At 39.5% G+C, this 15,419-nt stretch overlaps 1 protein-coding gene across 2 annotated transcripts in view; it reads left to right on the forward strand.

Annotated features, from left to right (window-relative positions):
- The window catches only part of pxdn (peroxidasin), a 69,015-nt gene that overhangs the window by 17,887 nt on the left and 35,709 nt on the right, over window positions 1-15,419 (forward strand). The window contains exons 2-5 of one of the 2 annotated variants that reach the window (XM_084382236.1): window positions 4,445-4,516; window positions 5,777-5,848; window positions 11,150-11,221; window positions 13,808-13,879. In XM_084382236.1, the coding sequence (XP_084238362.1) occupies window positions 4,445-4,516; window positions 5,777-5,848; window positions 11,150-11,221; window positions 13,808-13,879 (288 nt within the window). The remainder of the gene's footprint in view (window positions 1-4,444; window positions 4,517-5,776; window positions 5,849-11,149; window positions 11,222-13,807; window positions 13,880-15,419) is intronic. The other variant, XM_084382237.1, reaches the window with a different exon arrangement.

Genomic DNA, 15,419 nt, shown 5'->3' on the forward strand with positions numbered 1-15,419 from the left:
AGGCACAAAAGCTAGCTAGCTAGCTAACCGTTAACTAGCTTTTTTTCTAAGGAAATGGTGGACTGTCTGGCTGAGTTTGTGAGTCCCAACAATCTCCTTCCGTCTTGTTTTCCAGCAGACTACCAGAGCCACGAAAACCTCTGTCAGTGTAACTGACACTTCATTATTTCCTAACTGTATTCAGTGTTTGCCTGGTTTTAGCGGGTTGACGTGTTTTTCTCACATTTGGTTTGGAGAAACAAACCAGAGGCGGAGCTGATACAGGGGATTGTGAGCTGTACTTTCCCTGCTGGTAAACACACCAACTGGCTGTCTCTTGCAGCAAAGAGCGGCACAACAGAATGAATAAAGAGGTTGGTTTGTCGGTGTGAAGAGGTCGGAGTGTTACTCCAGCTCAAGCACAGCTGAAAACAAACATTAATTGAGCGTCTATGTGGGCTGACAGTTTTAGTCAAGCGTTGAGAACGAAATCAAGGAACCCAACCAATCAGAGGCGGCATAGGGCAGGTCTTATGATGATGTTCAAAAAGAACAATGCAGTGACAAATAGAGATAGTAGAATGCAGTCATACTGATTTCCCTTGATAGATCCATGACCTTTACGAGCAAAATAACCACATGCTAGGTTGGTAAGTATCATCACAGTCCCACAACGATATTTTTTATTGCGATATATTGTTACATCCCTATTCCCTAATACATGTCATAAGAAATTTTACTTGCAATATACACTTTAAGTGAAAGAAAAGAGCGCAAAGAAGGAGTTAGTTGTTTAAGTGTTGTTCTGGTGTTTCACTGTGGACATAGGTGTTTACAACAATAACTTGAAACGTTAATGTGGACACACATTATTTTCACATGAAGACAGTGTTTAAAATGTAGAGACTTTATGTAGGTGTATTCTAACCAGAGAAACTGCCATGTTACATGTTTATAGTAACAAATTAACCAATAAGTACTGTAATTGTCCTGTGTGGGGCCAGATATACTCTTTCCTGAAATCTCCTCAGTGAACTCACAGGATCTACTGCTCTGTCACACAAAATGTACCCAAAACACTGCGGGCAGATTGTCAGCATTGTCTAGTCTAAATAGGTCATTCTAATTATCTTTTGACAAATGTAAGGCTTGATTTTGGTGTATGCCAAAAGCTGCAGTGCAAAACCCAGAAGTCTGTCAGGAAGCAGGGCTCCAGGGTGCCACCATTTTGGTCACATTTGCCTTCAAACAAATATCATAAACACAATTTATGTTGATTATTTCTTGAGCATATAGTAGAATTTCATGTACAACTTCAACATCTGGCCTGCGTGTCTGGGTTTGTCTGTGTGTGTGTGCGTGCGTGCATGTGTGGGATCCTGTACTCCGCCCACATTCCTTGGACAGAAACAAGAGAAATTAATACTGCAGGCAGTGATGAACGGACCCTCGCAGCCGTGAGCCGGGGCAGACCCGTGTACAGACAAGGACAGTTCAACACGCCTCTGAATCTTCATGTGTTTTGGACACTGCAAAGGAGTCAAATGTGACTTCTGAGTCCACGATGTGGCACTAGAGAACACTCACATATGAAGGGTAGACCACACTGTCTCAATGTTATATAAAACGAGTGGGATACACAATGCAGATGTCATCAGCTCCAATACTTTTAGGACAGTCTGGTCAGCTGATGCTGCATCATGTGCTCCTGGGATAGTCCCACTTCCCAAGTTCAGAAGTCATTCTTCCGACTTCAGTGTGTTCGTATGCGTCAAGTCAGAATGTGGAAGCAACATGGACGATGTCTTGCTTTTTATCACTCTGAGCATTTTAACAACACATTGACGGTTGTTTCCGATATTTGAGTGACAAGGAAGAGCAAAGGAAATGGATCATGTAGGCCAGCAAATATATTTCACAAATATTCATGTAACCATCAACCCAATGTTTGCTTTTAACTGCCATGTTTAAGCATCACATGAGGTCAACTCGGCAAGTTGTGTACCAAAATTTTCTCAGACTTTCCGAGTTGTCCCTCCGACTTGAGGGTGCTTTTGTGGATTTTCCCAGTCAGAAATACGTTTTTCCAATTATTCCGACACTGAATGAACGCATAATGAGCCTCCCCTTACCTTGTATCAATAGCTGAGGCCACTGCCATAGGCAACACTCGGCCTGACTTTTTGTAGCCTTCTCTGCAAACATCTCTACCATGACAGACACACACACAGCCAAAATAACATAGCTTGCTACCAACCGGGACAAATAGTACAGTACACAAACTCCCAATATTCAGGGGTTTGAATATATATACGATATGTGTGACAATACGAGTTAGTTGGTTTCTTTAGACTAACTGTTATTAGTTCATTTTAAGGAGTATGTATTGTTTTTTTAGACAGGTAAAGTTTCGTCTGTGGAGTTCTCTTAACAGATTTAGAACTATCGTTTTCATCTATGCTGATGAGACGGGTGCTTTTCTAAACCAACACGTAGCAGCACCCTGCTCTCTTCCACCTCCTCGTTCTCGCCTCCATCCTTCTGAGTTAGAGGCAGTTAGGCAGAACAGCCCATGCCTTAGCATGTCGGTGCAGTGCACTCTGCACCAGGCCTGGAGAGAGGTGTTTTCCTAAGGGTGCTGTGCCTCAGTGATGTCTGTTTTTCACCCCTCTTACAAGACATGGCAGCTCATTTTCCTAAACGTCTCATAGCTGTTGATGCAAGGGACTCTTATTTCAACTTCGGTACTGTGAGGTTTTATGGTTTTATCAGTTCAGAAGCCATTGATAAAATCAAAATTGTGATTTGCAATGCAACCGTTTTATTTTGAAATCTTGTCTTGACTTTAAGAATTTAATTAAGTTTCTCTCATACTAAAGGTCGTGCCAGAAACAACAATATCAGCGTAGCTGAAGGACATTCCATGCAAAGAATGTCAGCTACAGAAAAGCTCTCTGAGTGAATTCTTGCACCAGCTCACAGCCTATATGAAAGGAAGTGAGCATATGAAAAAGTTGGACTCTCTCTGATTGGATCCATATGTGAGACCTTTTACAGTGCAACTGACCCGTAAACATTTCACTGGCTATTAAATAACTTGATATTATTATATGGCCCACATTTTCACAGAAATATGAGAAAGCAAAAAATCAGGAATGTATAACTTTATCCTGTGTTGTGTACAGAGAAATAGACAATATGAATGCTAAGCTAATGGATGAACTCAACATGTAAATTAAATCTGTATGCTTAACAGAAAAGGAGCAAAGGTAAAGCTGAAAAACACACTAATCTCAAGATTCTCATCATCCTGGTGTCTTGACAGTCTTGCATAATCAGTGAAGTATGTTATGCCTGTGTGACCCAGTCTCAGAGTATTTAGTTTGTAAGGTCATTGGCTAACAAGAATGTTGGTAGACAGTCCAAGCTGTTACTGGGGGAGTTGAGCTATCTAGGCAAGAACAGTTGATGTAGTTCTCTATTTCCGTAGTGGAGTGATAAATCTGCTATATGGTTCTACCCAATCGCTCTCTTTATTTTGTTAGCTGAACGGGTTTTCAATATGTTTTTCTGTCAGGATGCCATGCTTGGTTAAATAATGCACAACTTTTTACCATGATTGTAGTGATATAAAGGAATAACCAAAACAATATAATTGAATAAATAGCGATATACGTTAGAGAAAGATTATGTATTTTTGATTTTGGGGTGAACTGTCTCTTTAAAGCACCAGTAAAGACCGTACAATTGTGGAGAGTGTGTGTGACTTTAGGAGCAGAGGGGGACTTAAATAGTGTTTTGAAATGCTCTACTTTAAAGGCTCCTCATATGAATGGCTGACTCCACTTGCATAATTTATCTTGCAAAAATAAATTTAGTGAATGGCTTAGTTGAAGGTCAGATGACTTAGATCCTAAGTTCAACAATGATGTTCAGATGAACCGCTCCAATTTCACATAACTTGTCATTTTATAGATAGTAATGCCACATGGAGTTTGGAATGATCTCCAGTTCACAGGGCTAGATGCAGTAATAGGGTCTTGTCACTTTCATGGCATCTTAAGTCATTTGTTGTTAAACCAAGAGTGATTAGTGTCATGTCAAGCTATATTGTTATTACTACACAGCCTCTTTGAATTAGAGAGTTAAAGGAGAAATATACTGAAATCTGCGGACTGCTGCAACTAGCTAGATTGTTATCTTTGGAGCAAATATAAATCTGCCCTCATGATCAAAGCTTGACAAAGGCAGTCTTGTGAGATGAGTAATGTGTCTAATTATCCTTAACGAATATTATGTGAAGGCGCTGCTGTGGATTATAGGTCATGCACATGTGTATTGCTTACTTTCTACACATTAAGAAATCTTCCAAGTACAGCTATTGGAAGTTATGTGCAGATTTCCTCTACAATATACTTAATGACATACTTTCCTTGATATAAATATATTTCCTTCTGTTCTACAGAGATCTGAGGTTCAACAAAATCAAGGATTTACAACCGGGTTCCTTCAGACGATTAAAGAACCTCAACACACTGTAAGTCTTTGCACTCTGCATGCGAGCTGTTGTAGACATATAGTATAACGTAACCTCATTTTTGGTATGAGATTGTTTCTAAAGAAATATGTGTATGAGTGTTAATGACATCCTGTTGGTTACAAATTTCAATACCTCTAAAAGACTACTATGGAAAACTAATCAAGCCCATTTCCTTTAAACAGCGCAAAAGTGATTGTCACTTCCCTAGAAAGTCCTGTTTGCATTACACACACACACACACACACACACAGGCAAATTCTTGCTCTGTTCTGCTGCGGTTTCACACATGTAGGTCAGCTCGTAATCTGTGAGGAATTTATTTTTCCACTTCCACCCACAGGGCTATTTATTATATGTCCAGCCTGCTACATGGTGCATTGCTAAGCTAATAAGGCAGAAACGTTCCAAGTGTTTGTATTTTTCATGAGCAATAACATCTTAGTTTAGCAACCTTCTCTCAAATTTGTGCATGCTTTAAGTAGTCATATCTTGACAGCCCACATTTTAGACTGTTCAGCTGACTGCTCGAATAAATCAAACACACCTCACCTCAGTCAAATATTTGCACACATTATTGAGATGCCTTCTCGTCCATGCCTTTGTTGCACATGTGTGGAGTATGGCAAAAATGTGCAAAGATCACTTTAAGCATAATGCTTAAAGTGAAGCTGTGTAGGTTCAGTAATATACCCATACTAATTAATAAAGATGAGAATATGTGCAGGACATAGTGTCTTAGATTTAGTTTCAAAGTGAAGAAAAGTGCCTTAAGCCAGGAGAGAAGCCTAGCCAGCCACGCTGACTGTTGAGGGATTTATATCCTAAACAGCTCTTTATGGTTTCAGGCTGCAGTTCCACAGACTGAACAATAACACATCCTAAAGTCTATGAGTCTTGGAACCATAGCGATATGTTCAGTATTACTGTTGTACTGACACATACTGTATGTCTGTAATGTCCACTGAAGGAGAGAGCCTTTTATCTTCTCTCAAGTTAGCCCATGACAAAGTGTCACTCAGTACAGCACATTTGAAATCAGAACGTTGTAGTTTTAATGATATAATAATATTAATAACGATCATTTTTGCATTACAATTTTCCTTACATTTGGAATACTGCGATTTCGTTAATATTTCTCAGCAACATGATGTCACGCTGCAGTGCGCCGCGTTGGCTGATGTGTGCAAGAAGAACAAAGAACAAGACTAATATGTATCTTTTAACCACCAAATAAGTTCTGTTTTCTTTTCTCCACAGCCTCCTCAACAACAATCATATACGAAGGATCCCCAGGGGGGCATTTGAAGACCTGGAAAACCTCAAATATCTGTGAGTTGCCCTTGTGTAAATTTTGTTTTGCTTTTGAAGAGATAGATCTTGAGACAATGGGGCAGAATCTTTTCCAGACTTTATAGGTAAAAGGACATTGTTCGGTTCACACTGTTCAGTCAACAGAAGAGGAAGCATGGTGAAACATGTCCTACACTTTTGTTGGGAAAAATGAAGTGTCCTTAAGTGACTGTAAAAGTGGAGGACAGCTGATGTTGCTCGACTGCTCAGTCAGTGAAAATGTATCAGTGCAGTACGGAAAATGCATCAATGAAAAGTCTCCGTTTGTCTGATCCCCTGTACTTATGTGTCTGGAAGTCTTGACCTGGAGGCAGAGTTGAGAACAGATATTTGAGGCGCGTGTAGCCTCAAGGTTTCTTTGTTAGTCACTTACATCATCATCCCACTGCCTCAGTTGTGGTGAGAGCACTGTTTGTGCTCAGAGTTAGATATGGTCTAACTCTTCTGCTTGAATTTGAGAGGACCTACGTACTCTGTTGTAAGGTCAAAACTTGAAGATGTTGAACAGTATATTAAATTTTATATAATAGTGCTTGTGTTTGGTCAGATGTTTTGTACATTTTGGGTCTAAGAAGATTCTGTGAAATCACTGCACAGCTTGGACATACCAGCCCAATCTCACACCAAAGCATATAATAGAACCGCCGATCCACTAATGGACAATGTGTGTCACAGTTTGCCTTGCCTAAGTGCAAGAAGTACACACTTGTATGAAGGTGCAGTACCAAAAGGGGCCAGTAATGGTGACCATAGTTCAAGGAGCCAGAATGTCTGCCTAAGGAGGAAGTTGGTGTTGTAAGGGTCATTCACTTTTACCCAGGAGACTCAGGGTTTCAAATCCCATATGAAGGTAATAGTCAGTGGCGATTGTTTTAGGTAGTAGAAAACATGATCTTTCCTAAACCTACTAGAGCTGCACCAATTAGTCGATTAATCAAGTCAAGTCAATCAAAACAAAGTTAGTTGCCCATAGGGCCAGTTAGAAGGGCATCAACCCAGCAGCAGGACTGTTACCTGCTCCTGTGTGTGAGGAGCAACAGGAGGAGCACTGCCAGAGCCCTTCAAAATGACCTCCAGCAGGCTACTGGTGTTCATGTTTCAGACCAGTCTGTTCACACTGAGCACATGTGACAGGTGAGAAAGAGTCTGGAGATGCCGTTATAGTGCCTGTAACATCATCCAGCATGACTGGTTTGGTGGTGGGTCAGTGATGGTCTGGGGAGGGTTATCCTTGGAGGGTTGCACAGACCTCCATGTAAAATAGCCAACAGTCCCCTGACTGCTACTGGGATGAAATCCTCAGAGCGATTGTTAGACCTTACACTGGTGCAGTGGGCCCTAGGTTCCTCCTGGTGCATTACAATGCCCGGCCTCATGTGGCCAGAGTGCGTAGGCAGTTCCTGGATGACGAAGGCATTGATGCCATTGACTGGCCCTCTCGTTCCCCTGACCTAAATCAAAATGAGCACCTATGGAACGTTATGTATCGGTGCATCTGGCACTGCTAGTTATCACAACAGACTGTCCTGGAGCTCACTTATGATGATCTACTCCCAGACCTGGATCAGGGCATGAGTCTAGTAGTAGGACACCATCCTCCAACTAATCAGGAGATTGCCCAACGTTCTCAAAAGTGGCTTTGAGATACAACTGAACATTTAGCCCACTTTGTAAATAAAATACTGAGATATTTATCGTGTATTGCCATTTAGCCTAAAAAAAAAGGGATACATTTCGGTCCATTTTGCCCAGCCCTAGTTACAAAGTATTTTGACAATCAATTAAACGTTTCAGTAATTTTTTAAGCAAAAATTTTAACTTTTGCTGGCTACAGTTTCTTAATTGTGAGGATTTGCTGGTTTTCCTTTTCATTTATTATAGTAATTGAAGAGTCTTTGGGTTTTGGACAATTGGTTTGGCAAAAATAATCAATGAAGACATCACTTTGAGCTCTGGGAAATTGTAAATTTTTTGACATTTTATAGACTGCAAGATATAAATAGATAGATGGATAGATAGATATTATAGATAGAGGAAATAATTGTTAGTTGCAGCCCTAGTTATTGCCCTGCAGTAGTGATTTTAAGCCAAACCATGACGTAATGAGAACGTGTTGTTTTCACGTGTAAGCGGTATCATACACAACATGGTCGACCGATGGGTTTATAAGATGGTTTAGTGCGACACTGGGTTTGACATACAGCATACTTGATACAAGATCATCATCTCCACTCAACAAGAGAGAGGGAAGAGGGGGTGGATAGAAGGGAAGTAGAGGCTTTTCTATTTCAGTAGTTTGTCAGTTTACTGACACACAAACACACACATTCCCGGCATATATCCCAACTCAGTATTCTGTAATTATATCCTGTAGCTATTTAGTAACTATTTTAATTACAGAGTCCTTCTCACTTTACAGCAGAGTTGATCTAAAGCCTGAACCCAACCTTTGTGATTAGGGTAAGGTGTCCCCCCACCTCTCTCCCTTCCTGCTGATTCTGTGTTCTATAGCTGGGGGCTAGATTATATCTCCCGTCTCACGTCTTCACTTCCTTTGGACCCCAGTAAAGTTCAATCCCTGTCATCTTTGTTCTCCAAACCTAATGGCCCCGGTGGCTGTCTATACAGTGCCCCCCCCAACAGGTCAAACAGAGGTCAGCACTCCTCTTTGTGGGAACCCTGTACTGTTTATTTTATCCTCCAATTATTCTTGTTATATTACATCCATCTGTAATTGTCCGCTAGTGTATTTATTATAGGGACACAGATTCTTGATATATGCTTGCATCAAAGCACATTAATGCAGGTTTCCTTTAATACATACTTAGAACGTATTTCAAGTTTCTGTTTCTGTGACTGTTGATGATGAAGTGATCAGCAGCAGTAAGGGGAAATCCTCCTGGGTCTCAACCAGACATATTTTCTGGTTAAAGGCAGGCTGTTTCAGTGCATACTGTCTACTTTTTATGAGTATTACCACTAAATGATATCTGCTCACTCAAGTGAAGCCCCTTGTGATTTGAACCCACAATTTTCATATCCAGTTTTTCATGTAAACCCACACACACACAGTGTTTTATTTATTCCTGCTGTGGAATTCTCCAAAGTGAAACTTGAAGCCATTTCTGAGGTATTGAAACAAAACACCTTGTTACAGTAAACATGTCAGTGTCAGTAAACTAAACAGATTACGCTTAAGGGCCTGAGTTTTCATTACCATCATAATTTATTTCAGAAATGCTTTGCATGGGAATGTAATAATAGTTTTGGTTTGTTGTCAGTAGTTTCCTTGTACAAGGTCATCCAGAACATGTATGCTCGCTGTATCATTTCACTGTGAATGTGATGTAGTTGTGGGTTTAAGCTCAACTTATCTTTAAAGTTGTTAATTTTTTTATATAAACCTTGTGTGAATCTTTTATGGTATGAAACCGGATACCACAGACACAGACAGACTATAGCACTGAGAAGAGACTCAAATGATAAAAAGAGGGTGTTTATTTTTTCCATACATTGCATCACTTGTGCTGTGGGGAGATCTGTATATCTCATCATGTTTCATCATGAGTGATAAGGTGGAGAGTAAAAGAGATAGATGGGAGATGAAAGGGCAGACAGCTGTAAGCAATTGCTTTTCCGGTACCACATTTCCTGAACAGGTATGATAGAGGCAAAACACACACACGTCAAGGATATTTGTCTTTCAGTGTGCTAAAACACTGTGTCGATCCTATACAGGCTGCATATTAAATCAGCCTGTTTCAAATTTTGAGTCAATTAGTTGTTGACAACTGATTTTCAGTCTATTGTTGATAACTGATTTTTATAAGCACACACCATCTTAACAGCATTATTCCCTCCTTTTCCCAGAAATGTTCATCTGATCTTCAATTTGATAATGTGAATGTAAACTATGTAATTGGATGTCAGGACTTATTAACTGAATTTTATGTATTCCAAGAGTGTTAGACAGTATTTTATTGTAAAGTCTTAATGAGTTATGTTAAGTTGCTTTATTCTTGCCCATATTGACTTGATTACTGCAAGGTGTTTGAGATTGTTTTACTGAAATTGTTTTACTGAAATCATGTCAATCAACAAATACAATGATCTGTAAAGTATTCCATCACACACTGCACTGTCCATCGTCATACATCTGTGAAAATACTGTAGATAAGAAAATAACACTTGTAATTAGGGGTGTCACGATTTGTAAAGCGAAAATCAAATGTAATAAGCCTTCAATTTCAATCATTGAAATCAAAACCAAGATTTGCAGTTTTCCAAGTAATCTTTTTCTCCATCCTTGCAGAGAACAAAAACACTTAAAAGACAACACAGCTAGCTCAGTGTTAGCCTGCAGTTGCACCTCCAGAAACTTATCCTGTATGCTCGGAGATGATCAACTGACTTGTACTGGAGGTGACTCCAACAGTATCTGAGATGTTCAGTTCATTTTTATTTTCAGATATCCTTTTTTGATTTGTTTAAGAAGAGGGTTTTCCCGGTCCAGATTTTAGAAACAGAATTTTGTAACTAACTCTATTTTTTGTTGTTCATTGTTGAATCCCAGAAGGGAGGTATTTTTCAGTGAACTTTGGGATCCTTATTTTTGGTTATTATTTGAACTTGTCAAATCCGAACCTGCATAAAGCCACCAGGATAAAGTCAAACTGTTGTAACATACTCTGATCTTTACAAATCCAGATGAGATAGTCAAACAATGGCAAAGCTGCCAGTTTGGAAAAACAAATAAAAAAAGTTTAAATCAATAATCAAATCAAATTGAATCGAATAACAGATTTGGAGAATCGTGACATCCCTACTTTTGATGGATACAGTCAGTGCTCTACTTTTACCACAGAAATACATTCTCATCTGAAGTTTTAATTGTGAAATGTGTCTGATTTTGTTTCTGTACAACTGCTCAGCATCTTTGCAAGGTCAAAGAAAAGAGCCTCCCCTGCAATTAGCTACAACTAGTAACATTCATGAAGTAGGCTTATGTAGCATATACTTCACAAAATAAATACAAGTCTTAACATTTCTATCTTTTGTAAACATAATGTACAAGTATTAGCACAACATGCTTATCTTTTTGAAAGGACAGCTGTAGAATTAATCAGAGCTTTTCTACTTTCTCTCATAATAACCAGGCAGAATTCAGATGATCCTGTGTGTGTGTGAGTGTGTGTGTGTGTGTGTGTGTGTGTGTGTGTGTGTGTTTGTGTGTGTGTGTGTGTGTGTGTTACTAATGTTACTGATTATCTCTCCTTTCAGCTATTTGTACAAGAATGAAATCCAATCAATTGACAGACAAGCATTTAAGGGGCTTGTCTCTCTTGAGCAACTGTAAGTGACCAACTTCCTCATCAACCTTTCTTTCTGTTCACCCACCCTCTTTCTTTCCATCTGTAAAATCACCCCCCCCCCCTTCCTGAAGATTGCTATAAACAATTCATGAAACCTTGTAAGGTCTACATGGTCATAAGTGATTTATAAGTTAAGTCATATGATGTAATAGTGCCAGGCATGTCACAGACGTTTTTTGAGCTGTTATGAATGCTTTGTGACATGACTGTGTAGGCCTTCTACAGGTATCATGATAGCTCTGTTCAGTTAGTTTTCAATACAGTGACAACCTCCTATCCCCCCCCCCCCCGACACATGCACCCCCCTATCCACTTCTCCACCACCACAATGCATGCCGTGTGTGCACCCACCCTTATATGCCGTGCTGACCCTCTGTGACCCTTTTGCATGAGTCGCATGTCTTGTGATCAGGACGACAGATATGCGCCACCCCCCTGCAAAGCTTCAAGCATGATATCTAGCCTTGTGCTGCTAGTAATGCTAGTGGCATGGCAGATTCTGCTTTAGAGCAAATCTTGACTTGTATCCTGCTACTGCAGAAACCACTCCTCTGCTCTGATTTGCTAAAATCTGCTCCAAGTATCCATTTGTGAAAAACTTTGAGTGCATTATGTATGCTTAGTCTGTGTGATAAAATTCAACTGCTTCCTGCAAGTCTCGACTGTCAGAAACTTGATAGTTCTCTGCAGTTTTTACAAAAAACTCTGCCTCTGTTGTGTCTTTTATATTTGCATGTTTGACAAGAAAAATACATTAGCAATTGCTGATTGATGTTATTATAATATGAACTGTTTTAAGAATAGAATTTCTGTGATCTCTGTTCGCAGAAATGATGACTGTAGTATGTTGATGAGCCAGCGTGTCATCATCACAACCAATATCGCAGCTATGCACCTTTTCCTTAGCAAATAAGGCTTTCTGTAGTCTTGGAGGAGACCATGACTAACTGTACCTCTCTGTAACTGCAAAAAACAAATGGCTAATTCCCCAAGAAACACCAATTCTAACATCAGGCTCCATGCCTGGCAGCTGTTTTGAATTTTGCTTTTCTTAAACTAAAAGTATAAATAGCTCCAAAAACCTACTTACATACCTGTATGACCTGCTACCACCATTCATCTTCTGATGTTTTATCAGCATGTCAGTGGGTTCATCAGGGAGCAAACAAAGATCACATAGGATCACAGCTTCACAATCAAAAATATTTAAAAAAATATTCTGCTGATCCTTTTTACACATTTAAAGGGACAGTTCACCTCAAAATCAAAAATACATACTTTTACCTGTAGTGCTATTTATTAATCTATTGGTATGAGCTGCCGAGTTTCAGAGATATCACCTGTAGAGATGTCTGCATTCTCCTGAATATAATGGAACAAGATGGCACTCGGCTTGTGGTGCAACAGCACAGCATTGTAAATGTAAATGTCGACAGACCTTGTTGTAAGCAGTTTCATGTAGAAACTATTTTCTTTCTGCCGAACTACACACGCCAACTGTATCACCAAACAGAAGGAAACATGCATCTACTCAGGGACGAGAGGCTCATGCTGGTGACAGTGCAGGATGTAAACATTAATGGCATCCTTCTCGGCTGAGCTGTAATGTTAGCTAGCTTAGTTAGCTTAGCCTCTCATCCATGAGTAGATGCATGCTTCCTCCTGCACAGTGATAAAGAAAGAAAATAGGTCCTACATGAAACTGCTCACTACAACGTATGTGGATTATCTTCAGTAACCAGGTCATGATTTCTGGCTTTAAAATTAATTCACTATTGGCTCCTTAAAACATTTGTCCTTACTTATCTTGACTGTGTTGTGTTTTTCTATTCTGGCCCCTTTACAACACTTATTTTAGGCAACACCCAAAGACATATTGTTGGATGTCCATTACAGCTTGTAAAAACACAGCTCAGAATCAACATTTGAAATATACTTACAGACAAAAACTGAAATGAATTTTCTTGTGTGGAAGACATGTTGAGGAATAAAGCATTTTATTTGACATTCTTTTCTGTTTTTTCTGTCTGTCTGTGTTGCTGCTGCAGCTGCTTTGACCATTGCTTGGTCTGTCTAAACAAGCCTATACCCAATTGAACCCTTACAGTTAGCATTCAGCCATCAGTTGGATTACATTTCCCTAACTTTTTGTTTGTTAGCATATCGTTTGATTTAGGTTTTCTCAGCTCAAAGGCTTTTGAGTGCATACATTTTTTGTTAATTCCATGAGATAATCATTATATTTGCTTTTCACCAGTGGGCAATCCCATCTCAAACTCAGAATTCAGCCATAGATTTTCAGACCTTGTATATCAACTGTCTAACATGAATCCCTGATGTGCAAATTTATTCAGTCTATCTGCAATCAACTAGAAGCTAGATATCACTTTTTGTGAACATTTTTTACAGTAACATGGTGTGCCAGGGATGGACAGTTGAACAGGGACATTTCAGTGTTCTCATTTTCTCACCTCTTAGGGCCTTTCAGGGAAATTAAATTACATAATCAGACAGGGAGTCTTAATCATATTTCACTGTGCTTTGTCTACACTTTGTTCCTCTCCAGGTACCTGCACTTCAACAACATTGAGTCTTTGGAACCAGAATCATTCACTCACCTACCAAAGCTGGAAAGACTGTAAGTTCATCCTGTCTGACCTTTCTCCCAAGATTCCTAAAATATAGGTAGTTCACACACACATTCCAAAAAAAAAAATTCTCTCAGAAGGAAAAATAATTTTCTCACAAATCAAGGGATTCACAGATCCAGGAGCAACAGGACTCTTGATCTCTCTAGAAACCAGAAAGCAATAGCTAACATGATGTACTTATTATGGAAGTAAGTGTCAACTCAGGCAGGTCCAGACTTTGTTTAGCATGACATTGGAATAACCTGACCAGCCAAATGCTTCCCAATAAGCCTCTGAGGCTCCCTGTTGGTTTGTAGTTGCTTCAGATAATAACACAGTGATCATCACTGTGTTATTATCAGCAGATTCTGAAAGTTGATCCAGGCTTATATTTAGTTCCCATGAGGCTAATTTTGTTTGTCCTCTTTGAGCTGGAAGTGTTCCATTCACTCTGTAGTTTATTTGTTGAACAGACAACTCGAGTTCAGTTGTTTAACTGACCTATGACAGGAAATGTAAATTATTGTCAACTTTTTTCTAATTATACTGCTTCCAGAAATACTCACACTTGAAGAATCAGTCAGAGAAAAAGAGACCAAGAGGGAGCTGAGATCGCAACGTTCAGGTCAGAGTCCTGGACTGGTCTAACTAAGAACACATCTTGGCCCACACGGAGCTGAGCTAATTGCAATCACAGATGAGAATGTGATGAACTTGTTCATCACAGATCACTGATTATTCTGCAGTAATATTTATCAGATATTTTAATGGGTTTCTCCAACTCATTAGAAAAGTTGTAGTTTAAATCCAGTTATCCTTATTTACTGCTTGTAGAGAGGTTCTTGGAAATCTGCCTAAGGTTATCTATATGTGTCAGCTTCATGTTAAATTAAGTAGTGATGTTAATGTTGTTGTCCCTGTCCCTGAATAATGCATAACCAGTTTCGTAAAATTGTTTCAATCATGTAACAATTAACATGTCTTCCTCTTTTGTAAACAAACAACCAATCACCCTTGTTTGCAAATGACTAAAGCTGTTTTATATGTAGCCTGCTGGTCCAGTGCGCTGCCTGCAAACGTTCTGGACATGCACTTTTCTGACAACATGCAGATGTGATGTCGCCTCTGCCTCTAAAACTCTCCACCAGATGTCTGAAGAAAGTCCTGTTAAATTCCTCTTTCATTGTCCTTGTTTATGCCCAGTCTCTGGAGAGGGTGAAAAAGAAAGGACACCTGCTAAAGGAATTCCCAGATGCATACTCTGTGTCATGTTGGGGAATATCTCCATGGTCACGGTCAAAGCAGTCACTTTGGTGAAGTTGCCAGACAGCATATCTGTAGATTCCTACAGCTAGGGATAGGAGATGAAGAACTGCATCAAAGATGATCTTAATTTATAGTTTTTAAAGAATGAATAGTTTTTGGGGAATGTTTGTCAGAGGAGCGTTACATAAACAGGAAAATGTTATGATGTCTGCTTTTAGCTAAGGAATCCGAGTCTACGGGTCATCAAAATAAGCCATTGTTGCATGTCTGGGAAGATGATCA

The sequence above is a fragment of the Pagrus pagrus genome (assembly GCF_965226575.1).
Source record: "Pagrus pagrus genome assembly, chromosome: 18".
In the NCBI taxonomy this organism is placed as follows: Eukaryota; Metazoa; Chordata; class Actinopteri; order Spariformes; family Sparidae; genus Pagrus; species Pagrus pagrus.